Raw genomic sequence first — 21,199 nt, 5'->3', positions numbered from 1 at the left:
AGAGTCCTGACCTCAACTCGATAGACCACCTTTGAGATGAATTAGAGTGGAGACTGCAAGCCAGGTCTTCTCATCCAAAATCAGTGCCTGACCTCACAAATGTGCTTCTGGAAGAATGGTCAAACATTCCCATAGACACACTCCTAAACCTTGTGGACAGCCTTCCCAGAAGAGTTAAAGCTGTTAAAGCTGCAAAGGGTGTGCCAACTCAATATTGAACACTACAGACTAATGTCGCATACACGTGGTCGGATTTTCCGACGGGAAATGTTGGATGTGAGCTTGTTGTCAGAAAGTCCGACCGTGTGTATGCTCCATCGAACATTTGCTGTCTGACTTTCAGCCAACAAATGTTTCTTAGCAGGTTCTCAAATTTTCCACCAACAAAACTTTGTTGTCGGAAAGTCTGATCGTGTGTACACAAGTCCGTCGCACAAAAGTTCACACATGCTCTGAATCAAGCAGAAGGAGCCGCACTGGCTATTGAATTTCCTTTTTCTCGGCTCGTCGTACGTCTTGTACGTCACCGCGTTCCCATGCTCGGAATTGTTGGCCAACATTTGTGTGACCATGTGTATGCAAGACAAGTTTGAGCCAACAACCTTCGAGCAAAAATCCATGGTTTTGTTGGTAGAAAGTCTGATCGTGTGTACGCGGCATTAGACTGGGATGCCATTAAAGTTCATGTGCGTGTAAGGGCAGGTGTCCCAATACTTTTGAAAATACAGTGGTCCTCTAATGTTTGTGGGATGAAAAGGGAAAAAGCATTATATGGAGAGCATTTTTATTTTTTTGGAGAATTTTATACCTACCATGCGGTAACAAGTGGCGTTCCAATGCAGGAGAGCTCCTTGATTTGGTGAAAGGCCTTAGCTGAGTTTTAAGCCATAAGCACAAGCAACCCCTTGTAATGAGGGGTCTACAGGAGCTGCTAAGTGAGTTTTTCAGCTTTTGGTGGAGGCACTGATGCACCAGATCACTATAAGGTGGTAGATGGTGGAGATCGTCATCAGGATTATCTAAGACTTACTATCACAATGCTTGTGGACTTTCTTGATATTATCATCATTCTGGTAATTCATATTTTGTTTTTCACATTTTTATTATTTAGCGCAATTCTATATATTTTTATATGTTTTTGAACTGTGTTTATGTCCCACAGGAGAATTGCTGCTTAATTTTCTTGTGTTCATGAGGTTATGTAATAGGGCAGTTTTTTTACATATATAGTGTATGTTTATTGTACATTCATATCAGTCCCTGCCTTCAAGGAGCTTACAATCTAAGGTCCCTTACTCACATTTATCACATAGTAGAACCAGTTTTAGACAGGAGCCAATTAACATACCAGCATGTCTTTGGAGTGTGGGAGGAAACTAGTGTGCCCAGACAAAGCCCATGCAGACACAAGGAGAATGGAGTGTAGAACTGAAGTCTCTGGAGATGTTGTCACCCTCCTTGTGCTGTTATCATTTGGCTCATGAAAGCCTTTCTAAGGGCCGCTTTCACGTCTTTGTTTCTCAGGCAGTAGATCATAGGATTCATCAGAGGGGTCACCACACAATAGAAGATGGACACGACCTTGTCAAGAGTGAACCTGATGTGAGAATTGGGGCGTATGTACATAAATATGATCGTCCCATTAAAGATCAATACCACCGTCAGGTGGGAAGCACAAGTGTTAAAAGCCTTCTTCTGGCCTTCAACAGAAGAAATCTTCAGAACGGTGAAAATTATAAAAGTGTAAGAGACTATGATGAGACAAAAGCAGCCAAGTGTTAAACTCCAGGATATCACAGAGAACGTAAACTCACCTCTTGAGGTGTCCTCACAAGACAGCTTCAGAAGGGGTGAGTAATGACAAAAGAAGTGGTCGATGTAATTTGGGAAACAGAAGCTAAGGGTGGATATCCAGATAGTGGGGCAGGCAGCTGTTATAAACCCAACTATCCATGGTGCAAGTGCCAGCCCTAAGGTAGTCCTTCTGGTCATTACCCTGGTATAGTGTAAGGGCTGGCAGATCGCGGCATATCGATCATAGCCCATGACAACAAGGAAACAATTCTCTGCTGCTCCAAAAGCAAAGAAAAAGTAAAACTGAGCAAGGCAGCCAGCAGAGGGGATCTCTTTGTTCTGCGTCAGCAAAGCATCCAACATCTTTGGAATAGTCACTGTGGTGTATAGAACCTCCACCAAAGAGAAGTTGGCCAAAAGCAGATACATGGGCTTGTGTAGGCGGTTATCCATTAGAACAAGTGTGATGATAAGAACATGAGCCCCCAAGGTAAGGATGTAAGTAGTGTACTTCCACTAAAATCACTTCTTGTAGTTCTTCAACCCACTAAGCTCCCAATCTCTCTCTCTCTAGACTAGATGATTCACTGCCACTGAATCCCTTGAGCTCTTCCAATCTTCCTCAAGCGTCACCCCCACCTCTCTACTGGGTCCCTAGCTTGGCACTTCAGATATTTATCAAGCTTAACCCCACTGGCCTGCTCGGTCCCTGGTTTGATATACAAGGCTGCTCTGCAAGCATCGCCTCCGCTGGCTGGGTTCCTGGCTTGACACCTGCTGAAGATTCACGATTCTTCACCGTCCCCGGTTGGTGAGAATTCTGTTCCAGTACTTGCTTCAGCTACCCACTGTGGTCCCTGGTAATAGGGTGGATGGTCCCTTAGTGGCGACAGCTTTCCCCTCTACCTCCGACCATGACAGGTTCTCTGGCCGGCATAACTGTCACTTCTGGTTGGACTGCAAGCCGCAATCCCAACCCTGCGCTGCTCTCTTGCTTCTGGATAGGGCCTCAGACAGCCTAGCAGCCAGATGTGCCCGGGATAGGCCCATACTCTGGCCTAGCAGCCCGGGCAGTACAACACACATCCACCCAGACAGCCGTCCAGGTGGCACAGAACCCTGATCGTCTGACTCCACCTAAATATATAGGTTCTCCCAGCAGGCCAAGGGATTCAAGAAAACCCCTGCCCATTGGCTCAGATACCCCATACACTTCTAATCTGTCCTTGCTTTGCCCTTGTCTTATCTAATGCCACCAGGTACCTAGCGGCAGAAGAGAGAAGTGCAGCAACTCTAGACTTAGGGTGAAATCAATAGATCCCTAACAATGAGCCAAGGTAACTACACCTGGCAGGTAAATTTAGGAACAACCCTGCCTAAACATCATGGTGCAACATCTTGTAAACTTCTTCAGGAGCTGAAGCAGAATACTGTATATAATGTACATCAGAAGAACCAAATGTCTTATCAGCCTAGTAATGAACGCAACGCATCCACTGACTCAACATCAAGGGAAAGCACACATGTCCCAGGGAGAGACAATAGAGCCAAAAGGGACTTCAAACAAGGTAGGTAAGGTGTCCCTCCATAGCACAGAATCCGTCATAGAAGAATAGGCAAGGAGGGTTCAATTGTCTTGAATGGCCAAAGTATGTGTCCCTTAAGAGATCATCAACCAACTATTGACCACAATGTTCATTATGCTTAGAACGTGCACGCTGTACCATAGTGGACCATTGAGGTCCAGAGGTCCATAGATATATATTCAAGTATCCATGGAAATATATACATAGTCCATAGATCAGCAGCTGTCAATTTATGAGCTAAAGTTGCCCTCAAATGCAAATACTGACCAAAGGGCTGTACATAATGTTCAATATATGCAAAGCTTGAGAGAACTGCAGACCTAATACAGGAAATGAGGGTTAGAGATGGGGAAATGCTACATTGTTTCCTGGGGATATGCTGTAGAAGACAATATGAAACTGGGAACATGTTAGATGATGCTAGTACAGATCAATACATTTCAATGTTCCCACTAAAGACTGCTGGGGTCCAAGGGCCACACGTTGGGCTGCACTGCACTGGATACATTTTGTGTATAGCACTGCTGTAGCCAGCTAGATGCAATTTCCACCAGCAAAAGATTGAGAGCAGGTTCTCTATTTTTCGGACGGAAAAAGTTCCTATCGGAAATTCCAGCAAAAGTCTGATGGAGCATACACACGGTCGGAATTTCCAACCAAAAGCTCACATCGGACATTTGCTGGCGGAATTTCCGATCGTGTGTATGGGGCATAAGTGAACAAACAGCATCGTGAAAGCCAAGGAACACACCAGACAGGTCAGGGATGAAGTTGTGGGGAAGTTTAAGCATTAGGTTATAAAAAAATATCCCAAGTTTTGAACATCTCACAGAGCACTGTTCAATGCATCATCCGAAAATGGAAAGAGTATGGCACAACTGCAAAGCTACCAAGCCATGGTTGTCCATCTAAACTGACAGGCCGGACAAGGAGAGCATTAATCAGAGAAGCAGCCAAGAGGCCCATGGTAACTCTGGAGGAGCTGCAGAGATCCACAGCTCAGGTGGGAGAATCTGTCCACAGGACAACTATTAGTCATGCACTCCACAAATCTGGTCTTGGAAGAGTGGCAAAAAGAAAGCCATTGTTGAAAGAAAGCCATAAAAAGTCCCGTTTGCAGTTTGCGAGAAGCCATGTGGGGGACACAGCAAACATGAGGAAGAAGTTGCTCTGGTCAGATAAGACCAAAATTGAACTTTTTGGTCTTAAAGCAAAATGCTCTGCGTTGGGGAAAACGAACACTGCACATCACCCTGAACTTACCATTTAGCAGGAACAGGAAAGTTGGTCAGGATTGATGAGAAGATGGGTGGAGCCAAATACAGAGCAATCTTAGAAGAAAACCTGTTAAGAGTCTGCAAAAGACTTGACATTGGGGCGGAGGGTTACCTTCCAGTAGGACAAAACATACAGCCAGAGCTACAATGGAATGGTTTAGATCAAAGCATATTTACGTGTTAGAATGGCCCAGTCACAGTCCAGACCTAAATCCAATTGAGAATCTGTGGCAAGACAATCTGACAGAGCTTGAGTTTTTTGCAAAAAAGAATTGGCAAAAATTTCACTCTCTAGATGTGCAAAGCTGGTAGAGACATCCCCAAAAAGACTTGCAGCTGTAATTGCAGTGAAAGGTGGTTCTACAAAGTATTGACTCTGGGGGGGCTGAATACAAATGCACTCCACACTTTTCACATATTTAATTGTAAAAAAAATTGAAAACTATTTATTATTTTCCTTCCACTTCACAATTATGTGCCACTTTGTGTTATGGGGCGTACACACGGTCGGACTTTTCGGCTACAAAAGTCCGACGGATGCCGAAGGACCAAATCCGGCGGACAATCCGATCGTGTGTGGGCTTCCCCGGACTTTCAGCGGACTTTTCCAGTCGCAAATCTGATGGACTTGAGATTTGGAACATGCTTCAAATCTTTACGCCGTAACTCCGCCGGACCCAGAAATCCGCTCGTCTGTATGCTAGTCTGACGGACATAAACCCACGCTAGGGCAGCTATTGGCTACTGGCTATCAACTTCCTTATTTTAGTCCGGTGTATGTCATCACGTACGAATCCGTCTGACTTTTGTGTGATCGTGTGTAGGCAAGTCCGTTCGTGAGAAAGTCCGCCGCAAGTCCGCCAAAAGTCCGTCTAAAGTTTGTCGGACGGTCTGTCGGACTTTTGTAGCTGAAAAGTCCGACCGTGTATACACCCCATTAGTCTATTACATAAAATCCCAATAAAATACATTTACGGTTTTGATTGTAACATTGACAAAATATTTCAAGGGGTATGAATAATTTTTCAAGGAACTGAACTAGAAGAATCAATAAATAATACAACTACATTACAGGAAGTCTCAGAAAGACAAAATCTGCTGTGTTCATACTAATAATAAGAAACTAAACTCTTGCTTTCAAAAACTTCAAACAGGCAGGCTCTTTATTGCAGAAGAGACATGCTATGTCTCTTCTGCAAAAAAAGAAACTTACCTGCCAGATCAGTCTTCTTTGGGATGTACACTGATCTGCTCAAGCATACTGTAGCTCAGTTTAGATTCGGCACAACATCTGTGTGTTGGGATGACTGCCTACAGTGACATTATCCCACGCTGGTCAATGAAGACAGCCACAGACCAACACTTGGAAAAAGCCAGGTAGGAAATGCACTGGCAAAGGGTGTCAGACCACAGAAGGAGAGGTAAGTATTGCAGAGTTTAGCTCCAGTTTAATAGACTTCATTATAGCTGCCATTTTTTATTTTGCCTGTAGTCCCATTTTAAGTCCTGTACACTGGGTTTGAGCTTAGTGGTGGATGGAAATGTCCGGCGTGTACAACATTAAATGTGGGAATTGTGCTGAACTGTTGATTAAATGATACATACAGACCTGAGACATGCCTGGAAATCATGGTTCTCTGATGTATGATCAGTAAGCCTTGAGCTTTTATTGGCATATAGCAACAATTACCACCCTTGAGGGCAAAATGTCCCAATTGCTTTCTTCCATTATACAAATACAGAGGGGACTATTAAGATACATAAAATAGTCTACTCTAGAGATATCTGACACAGACCTGAGGTCTAAAAGTCAACATGCACTGTCCTATTGGGGTCCTAGAACTGTAGTAGGATGTCATTAACCCATGTATTTCATATTATTCATATTAATTTGCATATGTGTTATTGAACATAGCCCAAAATGCAACAGACTATGAACAAAAAAATCCTTCTTTATGCCCCGTACACACGGTCGGATTTTCCAATAGACAATGTCCGATCGGAGCGTGTTGTCGGAAATTCCGACCGTGTGTGGGCGCCATCGGACATTTTCCATCGGATTTTCCGACACACAAAGTTGGACAGCAGGAGATAAAACTTTCCGACAACAAAATCCGTTGTCGGAAATTCCGATCGTGTGTGGCCTGTTCCGACGCACAAAGTGCCACGCATGCTCAGAAGAAATTCATGACACGGGACAGCTCGTTCTGGTAAACTTAGCGTTCGCAATGGATACAACACTTTCGTCAGGCTGCAATGTTAAAAATGGTTTAATACAGCGCACTCTCTTCTTCTTTATAATGTGACAAGAATGAAGTAGTTTTGCTGCTCATATTCACACACACTTCTCACAAACTTTTCTTTGTGTTTTTTTATTGGGATTCCCTCAATATATTGTTATTAGTTGTCACATCTGACAGTTTTTTTTTTTTTTTTGTTTTTTTGTTTTTTTGGATTTTCAGCCTTTTTTTTTCTTTAATGTTTGGATTTTTTCCAAGGCTGATCTTTGCTCAATGTTATTTTTATTTTTACTACAGAATATTTTTGTCTGTGTTTTGTGTGTCAAGTTACCCCAACACCATTGATATATTTTATTATTTAATTTCCAGGAGATTGTTTGGTGTTGGTGTCCCTTGTTCATTTCACATTGTATATTTGAAATGTACCTGAACCCTCACAAAAAAACTGTCATTTTTTAAGTAAAACACATAGGAGAGTATAATTCAAAACAAAAATTCCTTTATTAAGGGATCAGAACCAAACAAAGAGGAAGGCAACACTGAAGAAACAGGAGAAATTAGCGAAGCCTGGGACCCCCACGGCAGACATCAATTCTTCAACATCAAAATTGGTGGCCTGAGGAGTCCATATCTAAGGGAGGGCAGTCTGGTCCGAGATTCGCAGAGATCTGGAAAGCAGCAGATGACATCGATGTCCCCAGGCTGTGGTACCACAAGAGGCTGCATTTTTTGGCCGACCAGACTGAACCCAGGGCAATCACTGTCTGGTCTTCCTTACACACTTCCTTCCCGGCTGTGGCTGTGCAGTTGGAGATCTGGCAGGAGGAGGAGTAGGACCTGGAGGAGGAGGAGGACTGGGAGGACCTGGAGGAGAAGGAGGAGGAGGAGGACCATCCCAAAGGTGTGTCTGAGGTGTAATTTGGCCCCTCATACCTTTCTCCAGAGCCTCCGATATGAGGGCCTCACACATTACTTTTTGGCCCTCCTCCATCCTCTGCATTTTATATGCTATGAAGGCAGCAATGTTCTCCTGCATGATGTGGGGTGCTCCCAGGACCTCTGTAGCCCTCCAAAAGAGTCCTATAGCCGCCTCCTCTAGGGTGCTCCTCCTACTGCCACTTTCTGTTTTCAGGGGGGGTGGAGGGACCTTGATATCAGCCAGCCACCTCCTGGCTGAGACTTCCCTGTGTATGAAAAAGGGACATAGTTGTAATGTTTTGCATCATCAATCACAATCCTAAATTAGTACTCCCAACTAACATCTAGTTAACATCGATTGTACAAGCAGAAATATTTAAAAGGAATGCTATACCTGGCTCAATCTGGGTTCCTCCACATATCGCCTGGAAGGACCAGGTTGGGCATCAGAAGCCTCAGCCGGGGGGGAAGGAAGCGTGGAAGGAAGACTTGAGAGGGATGGCCTGGGTTCAGTCTGGCCTGCCAGAAAGTGCAGCCTGTCGTAGAACAACATCCTGGGGACATAGATGTCATCTGCTGCTCCGGATCTCTGTGAATCCAGGACCTTCTTGCGCTCCCTTAGATATGTGCTCCTCAGGCCACCAATTAATTTATTTAAATAAGTGATGTCTGCCGTGGGGATCACCTGCTTCACAATTTCCAACAATTGCTCCAGTGCTGCCTTCCTCTTTGCTTGGTTCTTGAAATGGGGGTGGGTAATCTCCCACAGACAGGGCAGCTCCCTTAGCATCTCGAGGAATAATGACATGAAGTCAGTATCTTTTAATAAGATATCCATGTTCACTGCAAGACACAACACAAGACAAAGCCTAATGTCAGACAAAACTCTCCTAATCTTGTTACAATATAGGCCTCAATCTAGAAGCAGTATAGGCACAAGTTTGCCTCTTACCTTCGTTCTTACGATCGGCGCGTCCAATGCTCCTTCCTCCGCTCACAGATCGTACGTAATACGCACGCGTGTTACGCTTTATACACACTGCGCATGCGTGTAGCTCCGCCTGCCCTTGATGTTCTTTCTAGTCTATTCCCCGCCCCTTTTCGTTCGGCGCAGTGGGTGAAGAGCATGATGGCGGAGTTACAGCAGGTGCATGCTAATTCTAGCAACGAGGAGGAGGAGGAGGAAAGCCCGGATCCAGGCACGTCCCGATCCAGAAGGAGACGTTTTAAGGCCACAAATATGTCATTTGGGGAGATGTTGGAGATGGTCGACATCATGAGGAAGTCCGACTATGACGGAAAATATGGGCCTTACCCCCACCCCAACATCCGAAAGGCCAAGATCATGGCGAAAGTGGTCAGGAGTCTTGAGAGGAATTTCGGGGTACGAAGATCTAAAGATCAGCTCAGGAAGCGGTGGTCGGACCTGAAGTTGAGAGAGCCAGAGCAGTACCGAAAGATCCGGAGAGTGCTGCAAAAAAGTAAGTAGTTGTGCTGTGTTCCTATTCTTTCTGTCTTTATTCCGTTCGTTCTGCTCCATATGCTTTTATTAATTGTAACGTTTAAAAGGGCAACTTTAATGTTCATGGGCCCATTATTCGTTCGTATCAAACATTTTTCTTTCGGCCTCTAGAACACCATTGTTTAGGCCATATGCATTTTCACACATTTTTTGGGCCTACTTGGATGCCAAATATTTGTTTGTGTAGATGGGTTTGTTACTAGAATGAAATGCCAACTAGATTGTGTGTAAGGGGAGGACACTGAGCAGCTGTTTTCACATCTGGACACTGGAGCACTAGTGTGGGACACAAGAACACCATTTTTATTAGGGGGGCCACACAGGTGCTCCAGTGTATACTATAGGGGGGGCTACATCTGTGAAGCTTGTACCAAACAGGTAAAGTATTGCAGCTTGACAAAGGGCAATAAAAAATATACATCTTGGAACTCGGCTAAAATAGACAATTGTACCCCACTTCCAAGCAATGTTTCCTATTTCTAGTTCTGCCATCAAATATCTGTGTGCTAAGTATACCATTTTTGTTTTACATAGGGGAGAAAAGACTCGGAGGACACCCCTCATCCCAGGAGAACACAGACCCCCCACCTATGGAAGAAGGTGAAATACCACCAACACAAGAAGAAGAGCAGGAGGAAGAAGAAGATGTGGTGGAGATTGGCACCACAACAGGTGAGTGTCTGCGACCACAGACTCAGGTAAAAGAGATGGATGGTGGCAGATTTTTGAGACCTTTTTTTTTGTTCTTTATCTCTTTTTAGGTGATCGTGATGTGAGGGAGAGAGAACGTTTCACATCTGAAAGTGCCCAGATACTGATCGGGGAGATCATGGGGTGTAATCTCGAATTGCACAACATACAGCAACAAATCAGTGATGTTATTAAAAAAAATAATAACATCATTGATGTTTTGGGGCGAATTTAAACCCCACAAAATCACCTGTTTTATTGTGGTCCAATCTTCCAAAAATGTTTTCAATGTTTAGAAAAGCCAAATTTGGAGGATGCACACAGTGTGCCAACATGTGCTATCTGCCATCACGGGAGATCAATGGACGCGTTTTGGGGGTGCAACCCCTTCCTCAATTATAAAGTCGCGTTGAGGAAGGGTTTGCTCCCCCAAAACACGTCCCTTGATCCCCCCTGATGGCAGATAGCACATGTTGACATTCGTAAATTGGTGTGCATCTTCCAAATTTGGCTTTTCCAGGGGTGAGTTCCCCCCATCTGAACGCTATATCAAACCCAGTTCCTAAATACTGATGTCTGATATAGCCTTCAGGTTTTACCATATGTGAACTTTGTAAGTTCAAGTTTTTTGGCTTTCTTGTTGGTTTTACACAGGCCTGTTTTATCTGAAATGGATATTTCGATTTTTGATAATGCTACTGCAAAAATTGTTATACAACAAACATGTTGGTTTGTTTTAAAAACCTTTCGTAAATGCACATGTGATTGTGCAGGTATAAAAAAGTGGCTTACTCAAGAATGTGTGGATTATTGTCTCAACACTACAACACTTTTGGGGTGATGTAATTGCTGTTTTATGCAAAAATGGGGATTATTTCCTAAGGGCAAATACACTTTGCACTACAAGTGCAAGTTCAGTGCAGTTGCAAGTGCACTTGTAGTGAAATGTGTTTTTGCATTTAGGAAGTACCAGCCAACACTGTTTTTTATAAGGTTACCCAATCACGACATTTTCTGCACTCAACACATTTCTGTCAGGGTCAGCTAAAACAAACACAAGCAGTAAATATCCACATAGAATTTCTTTTGGTTGTTTTTTATTTGAAAAAGGTTTCACAGATTGTCTGGCATATTGATAGCCCCCCTACCCGCAAAGAACTCCAGGTAGCGTAACCGGACATCACGGGCACTCAGGGAGGGCAAGCTAGGACGGCCACTTTCAAGCGCCGTCAGTGTTGATGGATTTGGGATTCCGGCCTCAGGCCCAACTGAGCCAGCATAGTTGGCTGAATGTTTTCTTAAAAAATTATGGAGAACACAGCAGGCAAGTATTATATGGTTCAGTTTATACTCCGCCATATGGATGGGTGTCAGAAATAATCGGAACTGGCTGGCCAGGATTCCAAATGTGTTCTCCACCACTCTTCGGGCTCTGGCCAGCCGGTAATTAAAAACCCTCTGTTCCGGGGTGAGGGTCCTCATCGGGAATGGCCGCATCAGGTGGTCCCCCAGCGCAAATGCTTCATCAGCAACGAACACAAATGGGAGACCTTCAACATTGTCCTCTGGAGGTGGCAAGTCCAAGCTGCCATTCTGGAGACGCCTGTAGAACTCCGTCTGGGCGATCACTCCACCATCGGACATCCGGCCATTCTTCCCCACGTCCACATACAGGAACTCGTAATTAGCCGACACCACCACCAACATCACTATACTATTAAACCCCTTGTAATTATAATAGTACGACCCCGAGTTGGGTGGTGGGACGATGTGGACATGTTTCCCATCAATTGCCCCTCCGCAGTTAGGAAAGTCCCACCGCTGGGCAAAGTGGGAGGCCACAGTCTGCCATTCCTGTGGCGTTGAAGGAAACTGTTGAGGAAAAAACAATAAACATTACTATTTTTTCACAGAAACATGGCAAGCAGATTATACACAAACATTATGGGGCAACCTCCAGATAGCATTTATTAAGGGGAATTTAACAACAACTAAGTATAAGGTACACCTATCATACTCCCCCTCCCCCCCTCATGGGCCATTTCTAACATTATAGGGGGGGAACTCTTGGACAGGTAACCCTCTTCACTTCATTTAGAGATGAATGCCTAAATACAGGGTATTACTTGGAACAGCCCCTCCTTAGTTACACTATTGGCAGACCACTGGACAGGTAAGAAGTGTCATAATACAAAGATATAAATACACACTGTACACATTTGAGCACATTTGAACATTCTGCTATTACCTATCAAGATAATAATAGGATACAAGAACTTTAAACAGTACCATTGGAACGTATACAGGTAGGCCCTTGCACTACATGCTTTGGGGAATTCATCCATAAATCTGACCAGTAAAGAGGTGGGTATAGTGTGTATGGGTTTGGCAAAGTCAGCAGATAGATGATTGAGGATAGAGAATTGGGATCAGCTGACTTAGCAGTCGGGGGAGGGAGGGTTACAAAAAATTTGGGGACACCACAAAAAAAAAGCCTCTGCCACTCTGCCTGAATTTAAATAAAAAATAACATTTCCAAACATTTTAGGGGGTGTTTGGGGTAAAGCACTACTATAGAGCTGATAAAATACATTGTTAAGTGACTACATGAGGTGAATATAGGGCAGGAGACACCATGCTGGAGAGGTTATTGAAGGGCAAATATGTATGAAGGACCTAAAATAATAATTACATAAAAATCCAGCATGCATGAGGACAAAGGGGACATTCACAGCATATTACAATCATGGTAATTAGGGAATGAGGAAAGAAATACAATATATTAGCAAACATTCAATACAATAAAATGTGATATAAAAGGATAAAAATCTTACCTTCATATACTCCTTCTGAAGGACCTGTATGATGGCAGAACAGGTCTCTGGGATAATGATCCCCAGAGCCTGGCGGGAGATGCCTGTCGAGAACTTCAAGTCCTGCAGACTTCTCCCTGTGGCCAAATACCGCAAGGTAGCGACCAACCTCTGCTCCGCAGTGATGGCTTGCCTCATGCAGGTATCCTGCCTGCTGATATAGGGGGTCAGCGAAGCCAACAGACGGTGAAACACGGGGTCCGTCATCCTGAGAAAGTTCCTGAAATCATCAGGATTATTCTCACGGATCTCACGGAGTAAAGGCATATGACAGAACTGGTCACGCTGAAGCAACCAATTCTTGGTCCATGAACTCCTCCCCACCCTGTTCATGGACTGGACTTGTGTCAAGGTCAGGACCCCAACACCAAGCCCCCGCACAGCACGAACTCTACGAGGAGTACGCATACGAAACATGGCTAGAAAACGGTCGGCTGCTCAGAACGAAGTAACAGAACGCACTGAAGAACAGCAAGGCCTGTGAAGAGTGACCTGAAAACCAGTAACGAACGAACAAGAATACAATGACTACTTAAAGTCACGCGGAACTTGCTTGCACGCACTGAAGAGCAGATACAAACCCACAAGCACAAACTGAACGGCAGAAAACGATCTGAAAGCCACGAGTCTGAAAAAGCGCGAAACCAAACTTTTACTAACAAGAGATAAGCAAAAGGAGCCCAAAGGGTGCCGCGCTTGGTTCTGAACCGGCCTTTTCTAGTCTCGTCGTACGTGGTGTACGTGACCGCGTGGTTGTCGATCGGAAATTCCGACAACTTTGTGCGACCGTGTGTAGGCAAAACAAGTTTGAGCCAACATCCGTCTGAAAAAATCCTAGGATTTTGTTGTCGGAATGTCCGAACAAAGTCCGACCGTGTGTACGGGGCATTAGACCACGACTATAGAACAATCAGATCCCTTGCACTTCCTGATTACAAGGGGCCTAGGCATCCCAGTGTCTTCTAGATGCATTATGGGAGATTATGTCATCAGGCTTTCTCCACCTAGTTTTTTTTTAGCTCTAAGCCTCAGCTTCTCAGGAAGCAATTTTTGATAAAACAATGTACCCCCTGATTCCCCCTAATCCATTTTTTTACCCTAAAGTTTGCACTACTTAAAGGGGTCTAATTATAAATGTTTTCACCCAAGATTTACACAACCTTGACTCAGGTTTTTATATTTTTTCCAATGGAATCCAATTAGAAAAATTCATAAATCATGTATGACAGTTGTGTGAATCTTTGGTGAAAACTTTAATAAATAGACCGCAGTACACACCCTCGGAATGAACTTCTCTTATTTGATCTCCTTAGGTCTGTTAAAAATACAAATAAAGGCATTTTGTTGTATCTGTTTGATAAGTGCAAAATTTACCTGTTGGTCCTTCCATACATCTAGTGAGCGGATATCCTACTGTTGGTTATCAGTTAAGTAAATGCTTAATTCCCTTTTTAATTGAGTGTGTGTGATTTATTTTACTGGTACTATGTGGAGAGATTTCAATCACATAATCAGTTTCATTGAGTTCATTGAAAATTGATTTAAGATGAACAGTTGACAAGCTCTTGGAGATATTTTTTGAAGATTATTTAATTGAATTACAAGTCTAAAGCTGCCCATAGATGGTTAGTTTTTTCATTTGTCCATTGAGCTGAGCAAAAAATCCTCACAGATTTCTCCATCAACACGAGAAACATGGATGGAGGAATCCTCTCTGCTGGGACATTGTATTCCGACAGTGGGGCCCACCAACGTCTGAATACACTGATCTGTGGCTGCAGGTGCTGATTGAGAAATGTTTTCCAGCATGCCCCGTCAGCAAAAGTTGATCAAACAAATGGTTTCTGTTGAGCAGCTAAGGCCACGCACTGATTGAAATTGGACCGGTCCCTCAGATTCATGGAGGCCCCACCTCACAACCTACAGGACTCAAAGCATCTGCTACTGACGGCTTGGTGCTAGATAGCACAGCATACCTTCAGAGGTCTAGTGGAGTCCATGCCTCAGTGGGTTATGGTGAGTGTTCCTAATGGTATGTCTATTTGGTCTTTAAATGTCAAGCAAAAAATAAACAGAAAAGTTAATGCTAAATTAGAAAAAGGAATCATAACTCAAATACGGTGCTTTCGTTGCATGCATTAACCACATACAGCAATCAGAACACAGTATTTCTTACAAAGGCGTATTGTAAATACTCTTGGCAGTGTTATAAGAAGGATAGTGACACTGTAGGGGAACAGAAGGGGTGTCACTGGGGGGGAGAGCAAAAATGAGGATAACTAGACATGTGCAGAACAGAAAAATTTGTTTCGTTACGTATATATTAGTTATGTTACTAATATAGTTTCGGAATTCGTTTAGTGTGGTTTCAGAATTCTTTAAATTTTGTTTCATTTATAAATTTTCTAACGAATTCCAAATTTTTAGAACGATTCGAAGTCAGATCGGTCAAAAAATGATTGACCAATTCAAATTCTGTGTGAAGAATAGCTGGTTGTTAAGCAGTCGGCCGGGAAGCCAGCTCCACGTCATCAGCTGTCAGCTGGCTTCCCCACTGAAAGGTAAACACAACAATGCCGGCAATATGAAATAAAAAAAAAACAGGTTGTGGGGTCCCCCCAAAATCCATTCCAGACCCTTTTTCAAGCATGCAGCCCAGCAAGATCAGGTAAGGGGGGGGCGAGCGAGTGCCCCTCCTGAACCATACCCGGCCACATGCCCTTAACATGGGGGGGTGTGTTTTGGGGGTGAGTGCTTTGGGGCAGGGAGGCTTTGCCCAGGTGGCATCACTAGGTGGCTCCACCCCTTAACTATATAAGAAATGTCAGGCCGCCACACCGCCAAACTCAAAAAAAAAAAAAACGCTTCCCACAGATGGCCTGTTCCTCCGTCTGACATTTCTTATATAGGTAAGGGGCAAGGCCATCTGATGACGCCACCCCCCTGTGACATCATCAACCCAGCATCAGGTGACTCCACCCCTTAGCTATATAAGAAATGTCAGAGGGAAGAGCAGGCAGTCTGCGGGAAGTGTTCGATGAGGCTGGAGGTTTTTTATTTCTTTCTTTTGGGTTTGGAGGTGCGGCAGTTAGCTTGAGATGGATCTACATCAGAGGACAGAATCCATACCAGACCCAAAGGGTCTGGTTTGGGGGGGGGAGGGGACCCACGCCATTTTTTTCTGACTTTTCTATTGCAGGCATTGTTGTGTTTATATTTCAGCTGTCATTGGGGAAGCCATTGACAGCTGATGACTCATTGGTTGTTAAGGATGCGGCGGCCGGCTTCCCGGCCCACTGGTTAACAACCAGCTATTGTTCACACATAATTCAAATCGGTAGATCATTTTTTGACCGATACGATTTCTAATTGTTCTGAAAATTTGGAATTTGTTAGAAAACGAATAAACAAAACAAATTTTAACTATTCGTTACTATTTCATTCTGAGATTCGGATACATCCGAATCTCTGAATAACCAAAAGTTTGTCAGAATTTGTATTCAGACCGAAACGAATTGCACATATCTAACACACATGCACATATCTATAACAGCAGAAGGGAAGACAAAGGGAACATGGGAGAAGAGCGTAGCATTTAAAGGAAAACCAAGAAAGGGGAACTAGACCAATCAGGAGAGCAGAGATTGACTCAGTACAAGCTGTATGGGAGTGAAAAATGAATGTGTGAGAGAATTCTCCACCAACACTGACAATAAAAAAGGAAATACCCTTTGTTCATCATATCATAAATAAACTACTTTACAAATATTAAAGTTGGGTATCTATGGTTATGTCCTGTACACATGACAGGATTTTCCGATGGAAAATGTGTGATAGGACCTTGTTGTCGGAAATTCCAACCGTGTGTAGGTTCCATCACACATTTTCCATAGGAATTTCATACACACAAAGTTTGAGAGCTTGCTATAAAATTTTCCGACAACAAAATCTGTTGTCGGAAATTCCGATCGTGTGTACACAAATCCAACACACAAAGTGCCACGCATGCTCAGAATAAATTAAGAAACGAAATCTATTGGCTACTGCCCCGTTTATAGTCCCGATGTATGTGTTTTACGTCACCACGTTCAGAACGATCGGATTTTCCGACAACTTTGTGTGACCGTGTGTATGCAAGACAAGTTCGAGCCAACATCCGTCGGAAAAAATCCATAGATTTTGTTGTCGGAATGTCCGATCAATGTCCAACCGTGTGTACAGGGCATAAGATTACAATTTTAATTAATTTTTTTCTCTTTATAATTCATTTGCATTATGGGAGATGTCCTCATGCTTTCTCCACCATGTTTTTTAGCTCTAAACCTCAGCTTCACAGGGAACAATTTTTGATAAAACAATGTACCCCCGACTCCCTCCAATCCATTTTTTACCCTAAAGTTTGCACTACTTAAAGGGGTCTAATTATAAATGTTTTCACCCAAAATTTACACAACTTTGTCCCAAAGTTATATTTTTCCAGTGGAATCCAATTAGACAAATTAATGAAATTTTGTATGACAGTTATGTGAATCTAAGGTGAAAACATTTATAAATAGACCCCCAAGTATACACCCTCGGAATGAACTTCTCTTATTTGATCTGCTTAGGCTTGTTAAAAATACAATTAAAAGCATTTGGTTATATCTGTTTGATAAGTGAAAAAAAATGCCGGTTGATCCTCCCATAAATCTAGTGAGCAGTTAAGTAAATGTCTAATTCACTTTTTAACTGTGTGTGTGTGTTATTTTACTGGTACTAAATAATAAAAAAGGAAACACCCTTCTTTTTTTATATCATAAATAAACTACTTTGCAAATTTTAAAGTTGGATATCTATGGTTAGATTCCAATTTTAATTTCCTTATAAAGTTTTTCTCTGTTTATAATTCAGTATCTAAAACCAGAAATGTGCACAATGGAAAAAATGGTTTTCCATTTTTGAGTTATTTGTTTAGTAAATCATTTTGTATTGTCATATTCCTTATGATAGAATTATTTGTTTTTGTAATTTGTTTCGTATACTCGTTCCAAATCGAATTGTATTTTTGGACGTTATTTTGCAAGATTGACTTTATTCATTTTAACATGTTATTTCAGGGGATTACTTATGCACTCTGAGTCATCCCTGCTAATCCAACTCACGAAGAGAAATGGAATGAACTGGTTGGATGATATCAACTGGAGCCACAAGTATCCAAAAGTAACATGGCAGAGCTTGGCCTTGAACCTGGTACCTCTGCTATGTCTGGCAATGACTCTTCTTGTTGAGCTACGGTGGGCAGCACCCTGTCTGATCCATTGGACAACCCTGCCTTGTGCCTTGACTTCTGCTAAACCTTGAACTCTTTGCTCCTCCCTGATTTAAGCCATGTCGCTACACTTCCTGTATGCCAGATTATTGTGCTCTATCCAGCCAGTATCTCGCTTTTGTCTTTCCTGCTGCCATCCATATCTTTGCTACCACTCATTACTGACTCTTGGCTTGTTCTTCAACTACACTTCAGCTTGATCCCAAACTGCAACTACTTGCTACCTAACTTTGGCTTGTCTACTGACTACACTTCTGTTTGATCCTTACCTGCTATATCCGTTACTGGACCCCAGCTTGCTCACCTCCTGGTGGGGCTATCCTGAGGGCCACAACTTGGTATTAACGTGCAGCTAAACCCATCCTCACCATCAGGAGCTCTGGTGAACACCAGTTAGTGCTTAGACTCCGCACATCAGGTAAGCTTGCGTTATTTGCCAGTGTGACCTGCTTGTATACCTATCCTGCTGTTTGGTGGAAGTCCCCTACTGCTATAGCTACTGGTCTCTGAGCCAGACCCCTGACCGTGACATAACGAATGGTACTATGTTCATTTTCGGATTCTTCCGTTATGTTATGATTTGGAGATTCTGATGGATCCACCTCCATCCAACCCAAACACAATAAGTAGGAATCATCATCTTATTTCACTTTTATTCCTTACTGTATTTATTGCAATGTGTTTCCATTTCATATGTAGTGTATTTTTTATAATAATGAAAAATGTCAACGCAGACTAAAAATTAAATGGATCCAAATCAATTCGTATTATTTATTATGTTATTTCGGATGCTTCAAACATTACGTTATTTCAGAGTTTTTAAACATTACCAAAAGCCCAAATTATCACATCATGTCATCCAAATCAAACAAATTAATACAAATTAATTTGTTGCTTTGTTATAATTTATTTCAGATTTGTTGTAATTTGTTACTATTGTGATTTAGAGCTTCATATACATTTGAATCTCCGAATAATGAAAATTTCTCCAGAATTTTGATTCATAAAGAAACAAATTTCACATGTCTAAAACCAATCACTAAACTACCATAGAAAAATTTCCATGCAAATATAATTTCAGAAGTTGGTTTCTTTTAGATATCTCACTTGCATTAAAGTGAGATCGTCGCCGGACGGCGACGATCATCCCCCCACCCAAACAAACACATCCCATCCCCCCTCCCCCGGAAACGGGTGGTGGCGATCACACACCACCCCTGCGCCCCAAGCCCATCCTTTTGTGAAGCCTATTAGAACCTCTGACCCTAATCATGTGCCTCAAAAAAATAATAATACAAATAATTTCATACATAATTTCAACAAATCTGAAATAAACTATAACCGGCGCCCTGCATGTAGATTAGGGGGCCGGACCCATGGACTGCTGGTGATCCTGCTATGAAAGTCTTTATTCAGACACTATTACAGGTGACAACTGTCTCTCAATTGAGCCACTGTTTTGCCACCCTGTCACACACAACCCTAGTGAAAATTACAAGTAGCTGTGCCGATACAAACTCTGCAGGCATGGTTTACCGTTGTCACTATCAGGAAGCTAGTCCAGAGCAATGATGTGTAGAAGACAATGGAGCAAGTGCATGTAGTCAGGAAGTGGTTGAAAGAGGTTGGACAAGATCAGCAGCATTAAGTCGAAAATAATTTTAAAAAGGTGAAAACTACATTTTGAGAAAAAAAGAGTTACTGTTTGATGCACTGTGCTTTCTTAAAATAAATATTGTCTAAGATTAAGATCTACTGTAACATGTTTTATCTGATGTCTGCACAAGTGCGGCTTGACAAAAACTCATAACTGATTGTTTTGCACCTCCCATCCATTGCTCATATCCCAATCTCTTGGAAACCTTTGTATGCTGCATTTTTGACATCTTTGTTCCTAAGGCAGTAGATGATGGGGTTCAAGCGTGGAGTCACAACGCTGTAGAAGATAGATACCACCTTGTATAATGTGAAGCGAATAGTGGAGGTGGGTCGTATGTACATGAAAATGACTGTCCCGTTGAAGATGCATACTACAATTAAATGGGAAGCACAAGTGCTGAAGGCCTTTTTCTGTCCCTCAGTGGAAGAAATTTTTAGAACAGAGAAGATTATGAAGGCATAAGACATCAGTGTTAGGAAAAAACAGCCCAAGATGAGACTCCAAGATACAACAGTGAAAGCAAACTCTCCTTTGGAAGTGTCTTCGCAGGAGAGCTTCAAAAGAGGGGCATAATCACAAAAGAAATGTTCAATGCGGTTGAGGTAGCAGAAGTTCAGGGTAGATACCCATAGAGTAGGAGATGTGGCAGCCAATAGACCACCAGCCCAGGCTCCTATGGCTAAACCAAGACTGTTTTTTTTGGCCATCATGGTATGATAGTACAAAGGTTGACAGATGGCTACATAGCGGTCATAGCCCATGACAACCAAGAAACAGTTTTCAGTGGCTCCGGAGGCAAAGAAGCTGTAAAACTGAGCCATACAAGCAGAGTAGGAGATCTCTTTATTCCTGGTCAAGAGGGCATCAAGCATCTTGGGCACAGTTGCTGTAATATAGCAGATCTCTGCTACAGAGAAGTTAGCCAAAAACATGTACATCGGTTTATGAAGATTATGATCTAGGATGACAAGACCTATGATGAGTATATGGGCACCAATAGTTACAATGTACATGCACAGGAAAAGACAGAACAGAAAGAGCCCCACCTCTCGAATTGTCTCAAACCCAACAATGATGAAAAAGGAGGCCAGGGTTCGGTTCCCATAGTCGAATATCAGCATGGCCCCTAAAACACAAAAAAAAAGATAAAGATACCTCCTTTTATAGTGTTACAAAGTGCATTTAGTGGCTTACAAAATTGTTGTCAAGGATTTGTTTGTAATGGTTACAAAAAATGGAACAACTGTTTGAAGCCCAATTTACAATACTATTACATGTTTAAAAAAAAACATTCAGGTGCATATATTTCATATTTATAACATTTTGGTTGT

The 21,199-nt window shown here is 42.7% G+C and overlaps 2 protein-coding genes across 2 annotated transcripts; both read right to left on the bottom strand.

The window, feature by feature from the left end:
• Positions 1-1,449: 1,449 nt before the first annotated feature.
• On the bottom strand, positions 1,450-19,737 carry LOC141107334 (olfactory receptor 1E16-like). Its single transcript, XM_073598023.1, has 2 exons — positions 19,705-19,737; positions 1,450-2,310 (listed from the first exon to the last, which is right to left on the bottom strand). Exons 1-2 carry the CDS (start codon positions 19,735-19,737, stop codon positions 1,450-1,452), a joined length of 894 nt encoding a protein of 297 aa, XP_073454124.1.
• LOC141107333 (olfactory receptor 6B1-like) lies at positions 19,445-20,881 on the bottom strand. The gene has a single exon (XM_073598022.1). It carries the CDS (start codon positions 20,879-20,881, stop codon positions 20,048-20,050), a length of 834 nt encoding a protein of 277 aa, XP_073454123.1. The 3' UTR covers positions 19,445-20,047.
• Positions 20,882-21,199: the final 318 nt, after the last annotated feature.

The sequence above is a fragment of the Aquarana catesbeiana genome, linkage group LG09 (genome assembly GCF_042186555.1).
Source record: "Aquarana catesbeiana isolate 2022-GZ linkage group LG09, ASM4218655v1, whole genome shotgun sequence".
NCBI lineage: Eukaryota > Metazoa > Chordata > Amphibia > Anura > Ranidae > Aquarana > Aquarana catesbeiana.
This window is presented reverse-complemented; position numbering and strand designations above follow the sequence as displayed.